Source organism: Chamaea fasciata, unplaced genomic scaffold (genome assembly GCF_029207755.1).
Source record: "Chamaea fasciata isolate MVZ Bird 193981 ecotype frontalis unplaced genomic scaffold, bChaFas1.0.hap1 SCAF_4, whole genome shotgun sequence".
NCBI classification, from domain to species: domain Eukaryota; kingdom Metazoa; phylum Chordata; class Aves; order Passeriformes; family Sylviidae; genus Chamaea; species Chamaea fasciata.
In genome coordinates, this window is record NW_027094089.1 from 56,505,818 (window position 1) to 56,525,544 (window position 19,727).

A 19,727-nucleotide genomic window follows, 5' to 3' on the forward strand; every position below is an offset into this window, starting at 1 on the left:
AAGCAAAGCGTGAACCGCCATGAGAACTTTGCTTGTTATTTTTTTGTTAACTTACAGTGTGCCGTAAGTTGTGGGTGTGCTATAAGTGCAAATACCCATTTTTTCAGAAGAGAGTTAGTAGTTCAGTTTCCTCTTGTATACTTTGTAGATGCCGCTTTATTTAAAATGCACTGATTGGATATAAAGTGAGACCAAGTACAGTATTTTTCGAAACAGTGACTTCCCAGGTGCACACTCAGTTGTGGATTAGTGGGGTCTCACCTTTATCTAGAAGTGGAGGCCATCTTAAAGTTGAGGTGTCCTGTCTCTTAGTTTGTCTTGATGTTCCACGTGCAGCTTGGTATACCACTCAGATTCTTGCATGCTGTCCATCTGGTCTTGTGAGGCGAATGCCATAATCTTCATGCTTCCAGTAAGACTGTAGCACAGTCTGGTGAAGCTGTACAGATTAGAGCAAACTGGAATCATTGCTGATACTTTGCACATTTATTTTGATGTTCCAGATAAAGTAAGAGAGAATCCCCTACAGCATACATTCAAGCATGGGAGCACAGCAGAACTCAAGTGTTCTCAAAAGTCCAATCTGGCACAGGTAGTTTGGAAGTTCAAAGATGATGTGCTGAAAGTGGAGAGTCCCAAGTACCGTCTGCTGGAGAAAGCACTGCTCATCTTCAATTTATCAGAAGGAGACAGTGGTGTTTACCAATGTTTGTCAGAAGAAAAAGTCAAAAATAAAAAATTTTCTCAAGTGCTGGCTAAGCATGTTTTGGAACTGAAAAACATGCAGCAGACCATGGTGGGCCCCACTGTGACAGCTGCACCAACAGAAGGTAATAGTGATGTGCAGAAAGTATCAGCTGCATCAACCGAGGGGTCCACTGCTCACATCTCGACCACTCACATGGTACCAGTAACGACAACAAGGATATTAACAAAGCCCATTTGCCCTGTTGTAACAAGTGTAGCCTCCAACACAGAGCTCTTCAATTCAATTCCTGATGCAGTCCCAGAAAAGACAATGTTCCTCAAGTCAAATGATAACTTCCTGTTGATGTTCCTCTTCCTCTTCTTTTTCATTCTCTTTCTGTGCCTGCTCTCCTACAACTGTTACAAAGGCTACTTGCCGGGGCAGTGCTTGAAATTTCGCTCTGTGATGCTGCTTGGTAAGAAGAAAACAAAGTCAGATTTTTCTGATTGTGAGCAAAGTGTGAAAGAGACGCTGGTGGAGCAGGGCAGTGTCAGCCACCAGAGCGGGGAGCAGCCCAAGCCTGCGCATGACACCGGCTATGAGACGGAGCCTGACTACGGGAACAGCCAGCTGCAGGCTGGGGATTCCCAGGCGTCCCGTGAGGCCAAGGACAAGCCCTTTGACGTCAAGTGTGAGCTTAAGTACGCCGACTCGGACGTGGAGGGGGACTGAGGGACCCTGCTGTCCCTCTCAGCGGCGCAAGTGAGCTGTGGTCCTGCGGCTGGCTATTTGAGCACGGAGAGCCTGGGTGTGACAGCTAAGCCATAGCAGGAGTTACATGCTTAAGCTGTACAGCAAGCCAATTTCGTTCAGATCTCAACAAATTAAAAGAAGTGTACTTGTCTGGAGACCATGGCATCTTGTGTTGTACTGTCTTTTTTTTTTTTTTTTTTTTCCAAATGGCCAGTTTCAGATCACTTGTTTATTCCCAATTCCCCCCCCTCCCACTGAGCACTTTGCTCTAGTGAAGGTACTTGCTTGTTCTTTGGCCATATTCTTCGATAGAATAAAAGTAACTTTATAATTCAGTTGGCTTTAAAAAGTACTTCAGTCTTCACATATTTTTAGTTGCCATTAAAAAAAGATCTAGTTTCATTTTAATTCCAAATTGGAAATTGAGTTTAGTTTATCAGATTGGTAAATTATAGACTTTTGTCCAGATTGGGACATTTTTTTTCTTTGCTTCTAGTGATTGTTTTTAGTTTTATGCTTTGTGTTTTGGCACACTAGATCTCTTTAGTTGGTTAAAGTTAATTTTTTAACTGCTCTATAAGTATCTTAGATTTTAAGGTATAATGGGGATAGCATTGCCTTGATTTGTGTAAGACTCAGGGATAATCTTGTTTAAAGACTCTTTTCTTTGCTGCTTTCTAGAAATGTAGGTACAACAATATCAGTACAAAACATGGAGTTAGTGGGGAATGGGGATGGAGGAGACAAATGCTTTTCTTTTTTTTTTTGTTTTTCCCTCCCCCCACCAGCCAGCCAGCTGGACATAGTCACGTTTTATTTTCTATACAAAACTGGATTCATTATTTTTTCTTTAGTTTATAGAACAGTACAGGCAAGCAACTGTCAGTTAGCAGTGACACGGAAAGAGATTTCTTGCCTTGTGGAAGCAAAACAGGAATCAAGAAGAATTAACTCCAACAATTCAGCTAGTGACTCGCTGGAATGGACTGTTAGGACACAGCCTGATGAGAAGACGTTGCTGATTTTTTTCTTCTTTTCAGATTCAGAAATAACTCAGCTTCTTTTTGTGACAAATACTTGCAGCGTGACCCTTTCTGGATGGTACCTTCACTCTCCTATGCAACTGGAGGCTGAAACTGGAGCTGCTTAAACAATCAGTCCTTTGAACTGTTTATGTGAATCATGCCTGCTAACGTGAAAGTGTGCGTTTGTTCTCAGCCTGGTTCACAGCAGCACTGTTTGTCTGTAAAAGCATTTTATGTGTGCAGTACAGTCCTGAAGAATTGTTCCTCTCACTGCTTATTTCTGTAAATATTGCTAGAAGTAGAATACATTTTAACAGTAAATAGCAGTATGCCTGGGCTGCTTTTCTGTGTTGAACCTTCATGCAAACATAATTTAGACCATCTTAGTGTAAACGGTTTATATTTTATAAGATTCAGTTTGGTTTTATTTTTCTATTTTTAATTATGTACATATAACAGAATAAATATTAAAATAAATTATATTACATCTTGGCTTTTCTTAAACATGACACGACAGTGCTTACCTTTTGGCAAGCACTAATGTTCCTTGTGATTTCCTTGGGGGGGGAATGTAAAAACTTTGTAATTAATTTGAAGCAGCCTCTCAGCTTCAATTGAATGGGTTATAGCCCAGGCTGGGGAGATGGGAAGGATGGGAGAAAAACAGCGTGGGTGAAGTAGGAAAGTGGTCTTCTCTAGGGGCCTAGGGGCACTTTGTCTTACTACCTTTCTAAAACTCATTTGTCTTTTTGCCTTATTTCTTCATTGTGTGATGTATTTCTTGCAACTTCTTTCCTTAGTACCCTTTTACCTTCTTTTCTGTCCTCTTCTGTCACAGCCTCATCTCCTATACCTTTCCCTCCTACTGGTACCTCCTTTTTGTCCTGTGTGGGAAGTGATTCACCTCCTTCACCCACCAGTACCCAGCCTGATGTTTGGTCTAGCACAGACCCTGTAAAGGTCATGTTGTTGCCACCTTTCCTAAGTGACCAGGCACAGCATGTTAGTGTCCGGGGACCCTTCCACCTCTTCTGTCAAGCCACAGGTAAGTTGGGGGACCCCTGTATGAGCCAGCACTTTCTGCACTAAAGGTTTAGCTATGTCACTATGTACTGTATAAATTTTACTTTTGTGATTTTGAGGGGAGGGGGGGCCTGAAACAAGATCGAAGACAGACAGTATCAGGATGCCAACATACTCTTACCAAGAATAAGTCACTGTGAGTACTATACTGTGTAATGGAGGTTCTGATTCAGCAATCCACTTTAGTATGTTAATAGTTGAGTTTGTTATGCTTGCTTGCAAGCTGAAGTAATTCAGTGGATCAGAATTGCATATGGATATTTAGCAGGTAGATATTGTCAGTGTGTATTGCAGTTTAAAAAATACACTTTTTATTGGATTTGAAATTAACCTATTTTCTGGACCAGGTTAGTCATTCATTTTTTCATCTTATTTCAAATGGTGAAGTACATACAGTAATAACAACTTCCATTTTATTACAGATAATTTATCTGAGGTGTGCAGGAGGACAAAGCCATTTTTTCCATAGCACTTCAGGTTTTCTCCCAGTTTTTGTTGGATTGTTACAAATTACAATTTGTAATTGCTGGTTTAAACTAAGTGTGATTTAATGGATTGAAACAGATCTTCGTATGTAACCTTGTTTTTTAAAAGAAGAAATAATATAGATGGGATAGTTTTAAAAAGTAGTGTTGTTCCATGTTGGCATCTCTGTTAGTATTACGTGGAATCAGATCAAAATGCTTAAGTCTTTATTAGCATAAATCTTAACAAATGCACTATTTGCATTTCCATGGCTAAAAGGAACAACAGTGAAAGGAAAGTTCTTTCATAGAATAGAAACATTTAGATTGGAAAGCACTTTCAGCAGTAATTTGTCACTTTTGTTATAGGCAATTCAGAAACTTAGTTGTCCACCATGAAAAAAAAAAGTGCAGTGGCACAAAATACGTAAACAGATTGATAATTGTGCTACAGACCTAGACTTTATTTTAGAATTTTTTTTCATTCAGCTACAGACCTAGACTTTATTTTAGAAATTTTTTTTCATCCAGCAGTGCCCATCTTAACATGATGCTGATGCTGCTCTTAAAAATTGTCAGTAATTGTTTTTGCCTTGGTAGTGAACTTAAGCAGGAAGGCACAGTGTGCTAAAGTCAGCATGTAGACTCCATTCCCCAGGAAGTGTAGAGTTGAATAGTGGAAGAAACTCTAATAACCACCTGACATCCAAGGGATGCAGTAATGGCACAGGTGGGGATGAGGTGACCCAGCTATGGAAGCGCTTCTAATGCCTTTCAAAGCAGGGAAGGACTGGACTTTGTATTATGAATAGAGTTTTTGCTCCCCTTGGGAAGCAAGGCAGTTGGCTCACACATCACATTCTTCTCTTACCCAGAATTATAATTTCAGTCTCTTGATTTAAAAAACAAAGCAAGCAGCAAAAGTAAACCAGCACACTGAACTGGTGCAGATAGGTACATCTTTCTGGGCCCTGCAGTTGAGGATATATTCATCCTGGGTTGGGGGTTGGCTAAACAATTGCTTTTGCAAGGAGAATCTCTGTTTGGACTTGTTCAAATTTGTTCAGCATCTGTTGATATTTCTTTATATTAACATAGCTTTAATAGAACTTGATTTCTGTCAGCTATGACTGTAAGGTAAAATGGGTTTGCAAGAAGCAAAAGGGTTAAATGAGGCTGCAGAGAGTTAAATATTGTGCCTGGTTGTCTGCAAAAAAAGATATGGCATCAGTAAATGTATGATGCAAATACATAGATGGCCACACCATCCAGTAAAAACCTCAGAGCTTATTTTTAATTAAATTTCTAGCTTGTTATTTTATCAGAATTGCTGAATTGTTTTTTTTTTGGTTTTTTTTAATTGTAACTATCTGTTTCAAGCTGTCTGGAAACTCAGCAGGAGTTGGTGAGTTCTTTGCTCATCTCTTACTCATCCCAAATGTTTTAACCTGAAAGGTCGCCTAAGGATAAGACTTTACAACCTTCTAACTGGCTGATTTCCATAAGGTAACGTTAAGTGGATACAGCACAAACAGCACTTGTGGCAAACTGCTACATTTTTTCTGAAAAACAAGTTTTTTCAGTCGTGGAATAGTCCTGCCCGTCTGGAAAAGGGAGGAATAAATCTCCCTTCACAAATTTTCTCCCAGTTTGTCTCTCTACTCCCCCAAAGAGTTTCACATTTCTCCGGAGATATGTCTGCCGTATGTGCATGGGCAAACATTAGGTCTCCTGTGTACCTTCTCTAATAGAAATTTTCTCTCCCATTACAGAATTTTTAAAACTTCTAGAGGCAGTTCAGGCAAGCTTCAAATAAATTGAACAAAATACTACATCATCTGGTTCAGGCGAAAGAAAGTGAGTTGGTCATGTACACACCTGCTGTATAATTTCTCTGGTGTGCTGTGTCGAAATTAGGTGTAGTAGGAAGTTTTTTTCTAGGGTTTTGGTTCTGCTCAAAGACGTTTTATTGGCACGTCCTCCCCCAGCTTTAGAGTAGTATCTCCATGTCCATAACTTCACAGAGAAAACTAAAATGTGGTGAGTGTGCTGTGCAACAATTCAAATGCTTTTATATCAGAAACGCTGCAGAACACTGTGCTTAACCTGCAGATCGAGCCTCTCTGTGTCCATGGTGTCAAGATGACTCTGTCCCTTAGTTCATCTGCAGCTGGAGATTTGACATATTAGATTGTTTTCAGTCTTGGTAAAAAAAATCCTAGTAGTGAGAACATAAAAGTTCTGCGAACTTGGAAATACACTTTCAAGGAGTTGTTATTTCATGGAGATACTGAGATGGGTATCTGGTAACAACCATGTACAAGGCCTGTTCCCTGTGGTTATGCTATTTCAGGAGTGCAAGAAAGTTTCCCACATTTGTGAAAGAAAAGGTCCGTAACTTGCAAGAATTAGAACTACAAGTGGTTCACTAGAGATTCCTCTTTAGCAGAGCCTGAAGTTGCCCTGAAGGACATGCAGAAGGATGGGAAAGTACAAAATACCACACAGCGAAAATACAAAACGCAGTGCACTGCGCTTCAGTAGGACTTCTGCAGACCGAGTAAGACTTGACAAAGCACCTGCAGAGCAAGTCTGAAAGAGACCAGCCCCAGGCTTGTCCAGGTGGCTGAGGGCTGCCTGTGCTGTGTCAGCAGGTGCTGGTGCATTGCAGGTCTCAGCAGAAGGGCTCAAAAGCCTATATATATCTAGATGGTGCCTGATTTTTTTCCCCCAGGAGGAGGAAGTTGCCTGTCAGAGACTGACTGACCCATGGAAATGATTAATTCATTCTTGAGTGAGGGTTTTTTTGCATTTGCATGATTGCATCAGTCATGGTGCCCTGGGGTGCTCTTGTCTAGTGTGGAGCTCAGTCAGGAGAGGCATGAAGGTGTGCTGCTTCCAGAGCAGAATGAACCTGCCTAGGAACTTCTTTGTGCAGGACAAAATGTTGGTCCAGAATGACAAATGACAGCATACAGCATATCAATATCTTATAATGGACTTTACTTGGGTTGTTACTTTTCTGTTCTTACAAGAACACAAATGTCAAATAGCATTTTTCATACCCTTGTGTTTTATAACTAGTTGAAGTTGGAAAGTGGCTCTTAATTATGGTTATGAACAGATACAGTGTTAGTTTTTGAAACATGGTAATGATTTAATTGGTAGCCTTGAAAGGAAAAATTCTGCATCTTCCAGGACAAATCAATCCATTGTGCAAATATTTCAAAACCTTATCAAATTTTCAATTTTTTATGCAGTGTATTTTGAGATTTACACAGTGGTGCTTTCCAGAAGCTATACCCATTACTTTAATTTGTATGCTTAATAAATGGTGGTTTTACTTTCCTGTGGGAATGGTAAGTTTGCACCTTGTTAAACAGTTTCATATCTCACTTTATGAATTGTCTTCTATACAGACTTTTGCTGTTTTGTCCCTTGTGCTTTGACTTAATTTCACTGTCTTTGGATACAGTTATCTTGTAGCTTTTAATGCGTAATTTTGTGGTTTTGTACCATTTTTTTTCAATTACTTCTGCACTGACTGAACATTTTTTAACAGCATGATGGCACTACAAAACCTTTCCTGTGTGCAGATCTCTGACATGCTACCTGTTTATTTGGGATGCATCTAGAAGACAAGTTGAAAAATAAGATTGTTCCTTTAATATATAATAGAAAAGGTCTTGGAAATTTTACCAAATTGGGTAAATATCGCAGATCTATTTTACTTAAAACTCAGAGACATTAAAGATAGACTTATTACTTTAGATTGTGATATCTTAGGAGTGTAATTTCTTACTACAATGCTGGCATTTCTTTATTCAGACATGGGCCCTGCTGAGACCCTCAATGATAAGTCAGCATGCAAAACCAACAGCATTAAAACACCCTTGTAAGTGCTGCTGTTACCTGAGCTCTGATGGCTTCCTTCTGCAATAAAATTGAAAATTAATTTTATTAAGACTGTGAGTTGGATGATGCATTCTTAAATTCTGGCATCAGCAGCAGATTTTGAAACATTTCTGGAGAAATTTCCGTTGCTGTGCAGTTTTATGTGAAAAGACTGTGGTCAAGCTAAAAAATATGTGGAAAGATATGCAACAAGAATGCCTTTTCTGGGTTTTGTTGTGGGGTGGTTTTTTTTGTTGTTGTTGTTTTGTTGTTGTTTTTTGTTTTGTTTTGTTGGTTTTTTGTTTCATTGGTTTTGTTTTGTTTTAATTTTATGTTCGTTTTCCAGTAAAGACTAGAATAAATTCAGTGTAAAAATATTTCAAGTGTAAGGCAAATTAAGAAGCATCAGGCATAAAATTAAAAAGGGGAGAGCAGGGAAAAAAAGTAGAACCAAAAGCATCTTGTTATTTTTTTCCTCAGAAGATTTTGTTGATCTATTGTTTTCCTGCATTTCACAGTGAGCAGCTGACTGCACTTCTACAGGTTTTTCCTGTGGAATGAATAATAAGGTGCAGTTGGGAAACACCTTGTGTGGCTTTTGGTTGTTTATAAATGATTGAAGGATAAAGACCCTAAAATACCTTGGGAGCTTTGGTCCACTTAGGACTAGCAGCTGTAAGCCTGCAGCAGTTACTGCTGTTGTAATGTGCATAGAACCCTTGAGGCTGCACATGTGCTGCAGTGTGTCCCATGCACGCCAGTCAGTATTTTGTACACTCACCAATAAGTCTTACAGGCTGCAGCTGATGTCAGCACAAGGCTTGGGGAAATGAAGCCATTGCATGGTGTTCAGTTTTCTACTGGTGTCCTTACACAGTTTGAATAAGCCACCCTTCTGAGAGAGCAATTTGTCAACAATTCTATTGAGGCCAAGGAAAACCTCTTGAGACCTCTGTGCAGGAGTACCTCTCGGAAGCAGCAGCTTTCCTGTTTAGTTGTCTACCTCAGCTCTTCAGCAGGCTTGGGGATTGGGTGCTGCATGGGCTCTCAGCAGAGATGAACTGCCTGGGTCACAAAACGGGCAGCATTCTCCAGTTGAATTTAATGTACTCGATTTTGGGAAACTACAAGGGAGCAGAATTCACATCAGCTTTTGTAGTGTGACTAGGTACGTTTAAAAGGAGAAGCTTGCTTCACATTGGGGTCTTTGAGATCCAAATGCCTTTTGGGATGCCTTCTCTCAGGAGGGAGAGGAATTCACTTAAGGTGTGTATTTTCTTCTCTACACATTTACTCACAAGAGTTTACTTGATATCCTAGTGTCTTCTTTCCTTTTTTTGCAATTCAGCAAAAATATTTCAACTTTTTCTCCTTGCTAATGTGGAACTTTTGATTCAGTAATGCCTCAGTAACTCAGTAATTTGGTAACTGCCTTGACACAGTATGCTGGTAATAACTGCTACACCCTGGCCATGTTTGAGCAGCTGTATTTCCCAGCTCTGCTTTGTGAGATGTGATGGGTTTGCACTGGTATTGGAATCTGGACCATAACTGCTATTTTACACTGTTTTCCTCAGAACACCCTTCCAGCCAGCATTGCAACCTGACTACCTATACACTTGGTTTTAGTTCCCTATGAGAGCTACAGCCTGTAGACTTGTAATTAATAATCTGTTGGTGTGGTGGCTGATAAGCTGAGTACTAATTTAGACCAAAGCTGTCATCTTTTTTTAAGTATTTCAGCAGAAACTGCTACCAGAATTGTCTCAGTATATTGTGTGCGTTGTGTCCGCAGTGGAGATGAAAATCTCATTTCCATCTCTTCATTCATCTTCCTGCTAGGTCCACCCAGCAAACAAAGCAAAAGCGAAGTTTGTGTTCTCTGGAGAACAGGAGTGAGTTTTGGAGAGTGTGTTACTCCTAAAAATATGTTCTCCAATTTTCTTCACTTTCTTTTAAAACTTAACATAGTAGCCTTGTTAGCTGATAGGATGGCTAAAAATAATTAGGCAAACATGAAGTGCCAGGGGAAGTTTAACCTGGACATCAGGAAAAAGTTCTTCATAGAAGGAGTGATTGGGCGCTTAAGTGGGCTGCCCAGGGAGGTGGTGGAGTCACCATCCCTGGAAGTGCTTAAGGAAAGACGGTCTGGCACTTAAAGCTGTGCTGTATTGATAAAGTGATGTTAGATTTTAGGTTGGACTTGAGGGTCCCAAAGGTCTCTCCCAATGTAGTTAATTCCACGATAAAGTAGAACCTAATTTTTTTCGTGACAGTCCCTGGTTCTAGCTTACTAGTGCTTAATCAGATTGTTTTTTTTCCTCAGACAATTGTCTAGGTTCCAATTGCAAAACCTTTTTCTGGACACCCTCAGAGACCATCTGAATAAATATATGAACAGTTACCAGTTGCATTTTTATTTAATGGGCCAGTCAACCATTTTCCCAACCTGCTGTTAAATTCCACTCCTAGAAGATGGTTGCCATGTCCTGCTTGCACCTACATGTGCTGTGCATCCACTCTAGTGACTGGTTGCTGCTTCCAGCTCTTAACATGGTTCATGTTTCACAGGAAGCACTTCCAGCTTTTCATCTGCCACAATAAGGCTGCATCAGCTTGTGCTGTTGATGTTACACAAAGGGATGGGTTATTTATTGAAGCACCAGGTGTCCAAAGGACATCATGCATTCTTCAGTGTGAAATACTTGGTATTGGAAATAATAATCTTTGGCATTTCAGAGAGGTCTCTTTTCTTGTCTTTTTAAAGGGGTTTTTTTTCCACTGCTGTCAAGCTTGTCTTCTAGAATGAATTGCCCTACTTAACAATCAAACGCCAACCAACAAAACTACAAAAAATACGCACCCGAGTTATAGGGGGTACAGGCTATGGTATAACTTGCACGCTATTTTCAGAAGATTGCGAAGATGCTTATCTCAATTTAAAGATTTTTTTCCCCCTCACTTTTCCAATCAACAACCCTCTGATGGCTTAATTTCATACTAATTTCTTATTTTGGTATCAGCAGCAATGACTCAGACTCCTACAACTCAAGAAACTCTGACCAACCCTAGATCTTTCATTCACATACTGAGTAGTGCTGGTGGTAATGTTACATATTAATGATTGACTTACCTCTTCCTGGGCTAACTTTGATGTCTGATTTAAAAAAAAAAGCCTTCTGCATCCAGATTATAGTGCCTTTTCAGAACTTAATCCCTGCTCCAGATGAGAGCTTCCTGTACAATATTGGTTTTCAGAAATCTGGGATGTTTGCTTCAGTAGCCTTCAGCAAAGCCGCAAGCTTGATAACAAGCACTAAATCCAGATGCCGTTCTTAATCTGAGGCACATGGTGAGATTTGAAAGAGGTTTTGGTGTGTGTCGGGTTATACTAGAGAGGTTTTTTTTTTGTAAACCTGAACTTCCCATCCATGTGGATAGCCTCTGGTAGCAGTTCCTCGTCTAGATGATAGGAACATTTTTAAAATACTTTTTGTTACCCTGGGGGAATTTCTCTCTGGGATACCTGTCCTTTATCTTCACTGGATTTTAATTTTCTATCAACTTGCAGAAGTTACTAGCTGGGGTGTAGGTTTTCTGATGGCTCCTGGTTTTGTACCAACTCCCCTGTCTTGGAAGTGTTTCTGTGAATATAGGGAAGCCTTATTCAAATGCTAGCCTTCAAGAACTGGGTTAGAAATGGGGGAGACCCTGTGCTGAACATTGTAGCATTGTAGCACTGCTCAGGTTTTACAATGCAGCTTCACTGGGCTGCTTTTGAAATGTCTCCACAGCTCTCTGCAGACGGCAGCACTTGGTGCAAAGAGCCAGCTTGGCCAGTGCTCCCTCTTGCTCCCCCTGCCTTATGTCACTGACCTCTACTTAATCCGTAATCTGCTCCTTTTAGTGTGTCCAAGCTGTCTTGAAAATCATGTGTCTATTAGGATGTGATGCATATATGGTAATTGCTTGAACTGGTCCAGCTTAGCAGGGTGCATCCCAATGCTACTCTGAATGTGTAGCTATATACTTTGGTTGTTGAAGTCTGGTTTTATTTACTTACTTCTTTTAACCGTAGGTCAAATTTACACCAATAACCCAGTGAGTGCAGTCAGACTGTGGGGAGAAGATTGCAAGCAGTTGCAGTGGTTTGAGTTTCTATGCTGACAGTGGTGGCTGAACTTTTTGTCTCATGGAAAACAATGAAGAAAAAGTCACCTGGGTATTAAATAGGTGGGTTTTTGTAGTCTGATTTGACATAGGTCAGAGAACCCATTCAGCTGGAGAAACTCTGGCCATTACTGCCTGGGCATTATCATTTCATTCAAATAACTGAAAGCAGAGAAAATCAAATCTATGTGGAAAAGAAGCAAACAATTCCACAGACACTGGAAATTTTGAAGGGTTTATGCAGGGAACAGGGTAATTCAGATAATGCCGCAAAGTTTCGTGTATTTTTATTTGAAAACTCTTAATTCCCCTTCTAAAATCATGAAGGTGATGAAGTTGATTTTATGTAATCACATGTAATTAGTGCAGTTTATTGAAGCAATGCTTTTGAAGTTAGTTGTTTGAAATATATTTTATGGCTGCTTAGACATAGTTACTTATGTACCTAGCCTGGTGTGCTACTTTCATGCTTTGCTTGATTATTATGCTCTGCTTGATTATTATGTTTTAATAAAATCAATTTTTTAAAAATTTTTTAAAAATCTTTCAAGCATCCCTAAAATGGATGGCAAAGTAAGTAGATCAGGTCAGAAACTTGTACTTTAAAGGTTGCAGTAGACATGTAATAGATTTGTATTATAGTGACAGTAAAAAAAAGGGAGAGCATATGTTTCTATTATTTTCCTTTATCTTCAGAAAGTATTTCTCTAACCACTATATCTGAGTCTGAATTTCTCACCATAGAGTTGTAGAGAATTTGCTTCTAACAAATGTGATTCAAAATTTTTGCAGATTAAACTGTTTCACAGTGTATTTTTTTTCTATTGATCCATCCTGAAAATGAAATCAAAGTACAGAAGGTAATTGCCTGAAAATTGGAAACAAACCACACTGAAACAGGATCAGGAAAGCTCTGAGTACTGCTTGCTCCTAGATTTTGCTGTCTGCCGGTGTAAGTGTGGATGAGTGTTTATCTCTGGGGATTTCCAGTGCTTCTGACTGCACAGGAAAACAACAGAAGGGTAAAATTGCCTGGTTGCACTTCATAAGGGGCCAGTTGGAACAAACAGAGCTTGCAATATTTCATGTATAAGGAAATTGCTGCATTTTAGTCTCTTGGTAAAGTGTGGATGTAAGCTGAAATTTTGGCTGATTTCCAGTGCAATTGGGATCTTCAGTACTGGAAAACAGAGCAGGTTCTCTGGTGTGAATAGTACATCTGAAGTAAGTTAAGGGAAGTGTCCTGCACTAAACCTGCCACTTCCTTGCATGGCTCTAAAATGGCACTTAGGGATTTTGATTTTTTTGCTCTGCTTGGACTTACTATTCCTCCCATTTGTCTAAATTCCAACTTCAGCTTTAGGTTACTGAAGTATTGTCCCTTGTTCCAGACTTCACATGTAACATGTGACATGTAACCTATCTGCTGTGAATTGTAGAATGAGTAAAATCATCCATAAAACACCTTAAAAAAAAAAAAAAAAAAAAAAAAAGTATGTGCTAGACCAACTGTTTTCAGTCCAGTGTATGCTTTCCCTTTCCGCTTTGTTGGAGCTGCATTCCCCCCTTCAGGAAAACTCTACAATGCTTTAACTCATGTCCTCTATCATTTATCCTTATCCTTACTTCTAATTTGTGTGTCCATATTGGTGGGAGATTTGGAAATAAAACTTAGGAGTTAAGAATTTAATACAATACACAACATAAAAAGTCTACTATGTACAAATATGTAATATATACACAAATTTAAAAGCTAGTTGGTTTTTTTTCTGCATGATTACCTAAAACTTAATTGATAGAATTGTCTTTTTCTAGGGAAAAAATGCCACACCAACTTGCAATATGAAGTGCTTACAGTAAAAGCTGTTGTAGGTTCTGTGAAGACATATTTGCAATAATAGTTCATTTTACCCCAAATTTCTCTTCACATCTTCTCTTGCTAAGGCTAATCTGGATCCTAGGCCCAGAGGGAGAAAAAAAAAGAAATCATGTTTTAAACATCAGAATTATAGAGTTCTTAGCTTGGCCCAGATGTCTGTATTTTAAATGAAAACGTTCTGATGCTGCCAAGTGCACTTCAGCCAACCTTGCTAGCTAGTTTTTTGGGAACAGCTGTTCTGACCTTCAGGCTACTGTCAATCTCTGATTTATTCAAATGTTGCCCTTCCAGGTTAAGACAAATAATAGCAACAAGGCTAAAAAATTAGATTGCTCTTTGTTGTTGATCTAAGCTTCTTTCAAGTTCTGTCTTGCTTAAGTGCCTGCTGTGACTACTGGTTCTGTGCTTCTTCCAATTCTACTTCTTTCATTACTAGTTCCAGCATATTTGACGAGCTGAGTTCTTGAACGTTTCCCCTCTTGGCCTTTTTTTCAGATTCTGCAAGGCATGTCTCAGGTGGTTTCAGCTTGTACCAGGACCCAGGTTGGGCAGCAGTAGGCAATGTGTCCTCGTGCTACAGGAATTTGCAGTGGCAGATAGTGCTGGTGTTCATCACTGGCTCTTATCGCGTGTGCTAAAGTTCCCCATTGTGAAAATCCACACAGAACTCCTCAGTACAAACCTACAACTTCGGCTTGAACCTAAATTTCCAGTGCTAGCTACTCTTTATCCCAGGTTTTTGGTACCCAGAATTTCAGCTTAAGAAACCCAAGAAACATTTCAATCAACCATTTACGTTTTTAAGCCTAATCTTGACATGATGGGGTTTGTTTTCTTTTCAAAGAGTCATCTATTTTCTTACAGAATAATCTGACATTCTTACAGGTCCAGATAACTCCTACTTTGTCTGGAAGAAGAACAGACAAAATATGAAGGCATGCATCACAGAGCAATCTCACATGCTACTTGATGGCAGAGTGCATGTTCTCAGCTGGGTGAAAGATTCAGTATCAGTAAACACAGAATACAGATGTTCATTCATCTCAAAAGTTGGGAACACAACATCAGAAGTGCTGATCACAGTGGAAGATAAAGGTAGGCTTCTTTCAAGTGTTTGCTGTGTTTGCCCTGACCCTGATATGAGTAAAGCTCTGTAATATTCACCCATAAAATGTGCATATCTAAAAATGGTAACTTGCCTACTGTATTAGTCTGCACTTTGTTTATGAAAAGGTTTTAGAGCCATAAAACCCCCTTCCTCTCCCCCCTCCCTCAAAGGATTCATGTAAATTAGCAGTTATGATCTAGAAGTTGAACCAAAACCTGATAATTCAAAAAAACTGAAAATCAGATGAGTAATACAGAGCTACAAATAAGTACTGTGATGGAATTCTACAGGGTAATGTAGAAAAAAAATCTTTAATTCATAAGGACATAAGGAAGTCAGATGGGAAAGAGAAACCCCCCACTATGCTGGATTTTTAAAATTGCATGATTTGTAAACCACATATGTTTGGGCACGATAGTTCCCCCTGCTCCATTTGGACACTAACTAGGCAGGAGGGGAGTTAGATAACTTCAGCTGCTGCAGGATTGTGCAGTATCCAGATTGCCTGCTGCAACTAGCTGTTGAGACCTTACCCAAGTGTGGACCAAGTCTGAATAGTCTTTTAAAAGCCAGCAGGACCAATGAATATGATACAGCAGGGATTTTCTTGGCGAGAGGAAAGAAAAATTAAGAAACTGGTTAATACCAAATGTGAGTCTGTCAAGGAAGGCTCAATGCTGCTTTTTTCAATGACAGAGAAAAGCCATGGGAGTTATGCCATCACTCCAGTTACTTTGAAATCTGTCTCAGAAGCAAAACTGAGAGCATCTCAACCAAACCAATGTAATGTAAATGCTCTAAAAATATAAGACTGTTGCTAGTGTCGCAAAAGATAAATAGAAAATATGTCACCACCAGTCTTACATTCTGCAAAAAACGCAAATAGACCAAGATGCAGTAATGTAGTACATTCTGCAAAAAACGCAAATAGACCAAGATGCAGTAATGTAGCCCTCCTTAAATTATCAGTGTAAGGAAGTATAAGGAACTCGAGTGAAATTATGTGGCATCTACATATGCCTGAAGGATTAGACCCAGCCAGCATGGGTTTTGGAGGGGTACATCCTGTTTGACCAACCTGGTTTCCTTTTATGACCAGGTTACCCGCCTGGTGGATGCAGGAAAGGCTGTGGGTGTTGTGTACCTGGACTTCAGCAAGGCTTTTGACACTGTCTCCCACAGCACTCTCCTGGATAAACTGGCAGCCCACAGCTTGGACAGGAGCACTCTTTGCTGGGTTAAGACCTGGCTGGATGGCTGGGCCCAGAGAGTGATGGGGAACAGTGCTGCATCCAGCTGGTGGCCTGTCACCAGTGGTGTCCCTCAGGGGTCTGTGCTGGGGCCAGTACTCTTCAATTAAAATCTTCACTGATTTTCTGAATGAAGGAATTGAGTCCAGCATCAGCAAAATTGCAAATGATACCAAGTTGGTGGGAAGGCTCTGCAGAGGGACCTGGACAGGCTGGATTGATGGGCCAAATCCAGAAATATGAGGTTCAAGAAGACCAGGTGCGGGGTCTTGGACCAAGTACAAGCATTGTGGCTGCACTTTGGCCACAACAACCCCTTGCAGTGCTGCAGGCTGGGGACAGAGTGGCTGGACAGTACCCAGACAGAAGGGACCTGGGGGTACTGGTGACAGCAGGTGAACATGAGCCAAGATGTGCCCAGGTGGCCAAGAAGGCCAGTGGCATCCTGGCCTGGATCAGGAATGGTGGGGCCCGCAGGAGCAAGGCAGTGATTGTCACCCTGTACTCAGCACTGGTGAAGCCACACCTTGAGTTATTTGCCCAGTTCTGGCCCCTCAGTTTAGGACGATGATGGAGTGTGAGGTTGAGATGCTGGAGCATGTCCAGAGGAGGGCAACAAGGCTGGTGAAGGGCCTGGAGCACAAGTCCTGTAAGTAATGGCTGAGTGAGCTGGGAGTGTTCAGCTTGGAAGGAGGCTCAGGGGGTGACCTTATCCCTCTCTACAACTGCCTGGCAGGAGGGTGCAGCCAGGTGGGGGGTCAGTCTCTTCTCCCAAGACAAGAGGACACAAGCTTAAGCTGTGCCAGAGGAGGTTTAGGTTCTTTTCTTCCCAGAAAGAATAAATACTGGAATGGGCTGCCCAGGGAAGTGGTGGAGTCAATGTCCATGGAGGTGTTTAAGGAAAGACTGGATGTGGTGCTGGGTGCCATGGTGTGTTTTACAAGGTAGTGTTTGATCATAGGTTACATTCGACGATCTCAGAGGTCTTTTCCTGATTGATTCTGTGATCCTATGATTACTGAAAAATGAGAACTACTAACTGGACATGTCCGTCATGTCACTGGTCCATCTGTTAATTGGTCCTCTCCAACATGTCACTCCCCAGGCTTCTGATCTACCTGGAGCATTCCTGTGCTTGTTAGATGGGTTGAACTAGTAATTTGTAGGTCTTACCTTCTAGATCTGAAATCACAGATGATGGCACTAAACCTGTTTACTCTGGAGGCTATTGAGTTTGCTGCAGTGTTAAGACACACAACCATTTCAACAGAACTTACTGCCAAGTAACATGATAGGATGTAGAGCAAAATGAAGGACAGGATGGGGGTTCCTTCCAGCCCCTTTCCTGCAGGACTGGCAGTCCTGAATCTGATCAGGTACTGACTTCTATCATTATATGGTTATGTAATCATTCCATTTCCATTCTCAGATAGTGCTGGTCAGGATGCATGGATCGAAGAATTTGATACCTGGAGAAGTGCCATCAGTGAACACGACAAGATGATGCAAAACTGGAGGAAAACATGGGTAAGGCTTATAAACTGCCTCTTGCACTTCTGCAACTGCATGTATTTATCTAACAAAATGATCAGTGTTCCTGTACATGTCATCATTCTTGACCTCTCAGCAGTCTATGTATGACATTCATTCCAGTTATATCAGCTTCTTCCTTCTGTCCCCTAACAGAGTGTTCATCAGTCACTAGTTCTCTTCCTGCCCTAAACAGCAAGTCTGTGTATAGTGAATAGAGTAGATCAATTTCATTACATCTGTAGACTAACTGGATTGCAGAGACTACTGGACTTCATAAATGGTACTGTCCATAAAATGTGACCCTTTTTTTAAAAAAAAGTCCATACCCATCTATTAACATTTTTTCCAACAGTTAGAACAAAGATCACTTTTGAAAACCTTAGATACTGTGTGTTTGCTGCTTGTGGAACAGTTTGTATAGGCAACCTTAAGCCCCATTTTCATTTTTAGAGTGGTATTAATACATAATTCCGAAATTCTTCTTCAGGAGACCTGCAACAAGAGAAACAACCTCTAATGGACAAAGAAATGAACAAGCTAGAAGGAGAAATGTATGCAAGTTAAGAGTACCCGTTACTCTTAATGTAGCATTTGGAGATGTCTTTGCAAGCATTAGTGCTGACATTAAAACTGATATTCAGGAGAATCACCTGAAGCAAGAAGTGGAAGGGGATATTCTTACTGCACCAAAGAATAACTAAGCTAAGTTACATGGTATGAGAGAGGCCACCCATCCCATGCTGCAATTATCTCTGCTCTTCTGATGTCAGCTATTTCAGCTTAATAAAGAACAAAAGTAGTCTCAGCAAGACTTGTGCTGTTCAAAGAATAAAATATGGTGCTTTCTGTTTTGAGTTCATTAAGCTAACTAGATAATTTTGGGCTTGAGGATCTTGGCATATGATTTGGAAATTAGGATATGGATCACATTTATTTAAAGGCATTTCAACTTGTACACTTACTTGTATTTTACTATGTTTACCCTTATGTTGCCAGTATTTTGAAGAGCATTCCTTTCTAGTGTCAACAAGCTCATTTGTTCAAACATATTTCCTTTGGTAACTGTGCTGGGTTTATATTCTTAACAGTAGCTGGTATGGGGCTATTTTGGATTTGTGCTGAACACAGGGTGGTAATGGAGAGATGGTTTTGTTACTGCTGAGCAGGGCTCACACGGAGCCAAGGCCTTTTCTGCCTTTTGCACTGCCACAATGGCAAGGAATTTGGGGGTGCCTGGGAGGTTGGGGGGGGACACAGCCAGGACAGGTGACCCCAACTAACCAGAGGGATGTTCTAGACCATGTGACATCATGCTCAGGATATAAAGGCAGGGGGGCCATGTATGGAGTGATGTCATTTGTGCTCCCAAGTAACTGTTACATGTGATGGGGCCCTACTCTCCTGGACATGGCTGAACACCTGCCTGCCCATGGGAAGCACTAAATGAATTCCTTGTTTTGCTTTGCTTGTGTGCATTGCTTTTCCTTTTCCTATTCAAGGGTCATCTCAACTCACAGGTGTTCTGGCTTTACCCTTCCGATTTGCTCCCACTGTGAGAAGCTGGGTGGCCTCATTGCTGGCTGGGCTTAAACCATGACAGTAATAAAGTTTCTATAACAAATAAAGAAGTTCTGACTAATGCTTAAAATACAATTAGATGACAAAGTATGCAAGAAGACCCTTTAGTTTTTGCAAATTCTTCTTCTGTATTTGAGATAATGTAGCTCAAAAATTCTATGCTGAATGAATTCCAAGACCCTTCTTTATGATGATCAAGTGCAGACTGAAAATGTGAGGACCAACACTGTTCACAGTAAAAGTGTTCTACTGCATCACTGCTCAAAATTTTGTCCTTCTGCACATAAGAAACAAAAGTCTGA

General features: G+C 40.5%; 1 protein-coding gene across 11 annotated transcripts in view; it reads left to right on the top strand.

Moving 5' to 3' along the window:
- The window catches only part of SEMA4D (semaphorin 4D), a 97,097-nt gene extending 77,459 nt beyond the window's left edge, over positions 1 to 19,638 (top strand). For 9 of the 11 annotated variants that reach the window (XM_066181645.1, XM_066181647.1, XM_066181644.1 and 6 more), the window contains one exon: positions 504 to 2,948. In XM_066181645.1, coding sequence (XP_066037742.1) covers positions 504 to 1,420 — 917 coding nt within the window. In that variant the 3' untranslated portion in view covers positions 1,421 to 2,948. Of the gene's footprint in view, positions 1 to 503; positions 2,949 to 3,304; positions 3,512 to 14,841; positions 15,052 to 17,743; positions 17,842 to 18,334 lie in introns of those variants that run through there. The other 2 variants (XM_066181654.1, XM_066181655.1) reach the window with 2 other exon arrangements.
- Positions 19,639 to 19,727: the final 89 nt, after the last annotated feature.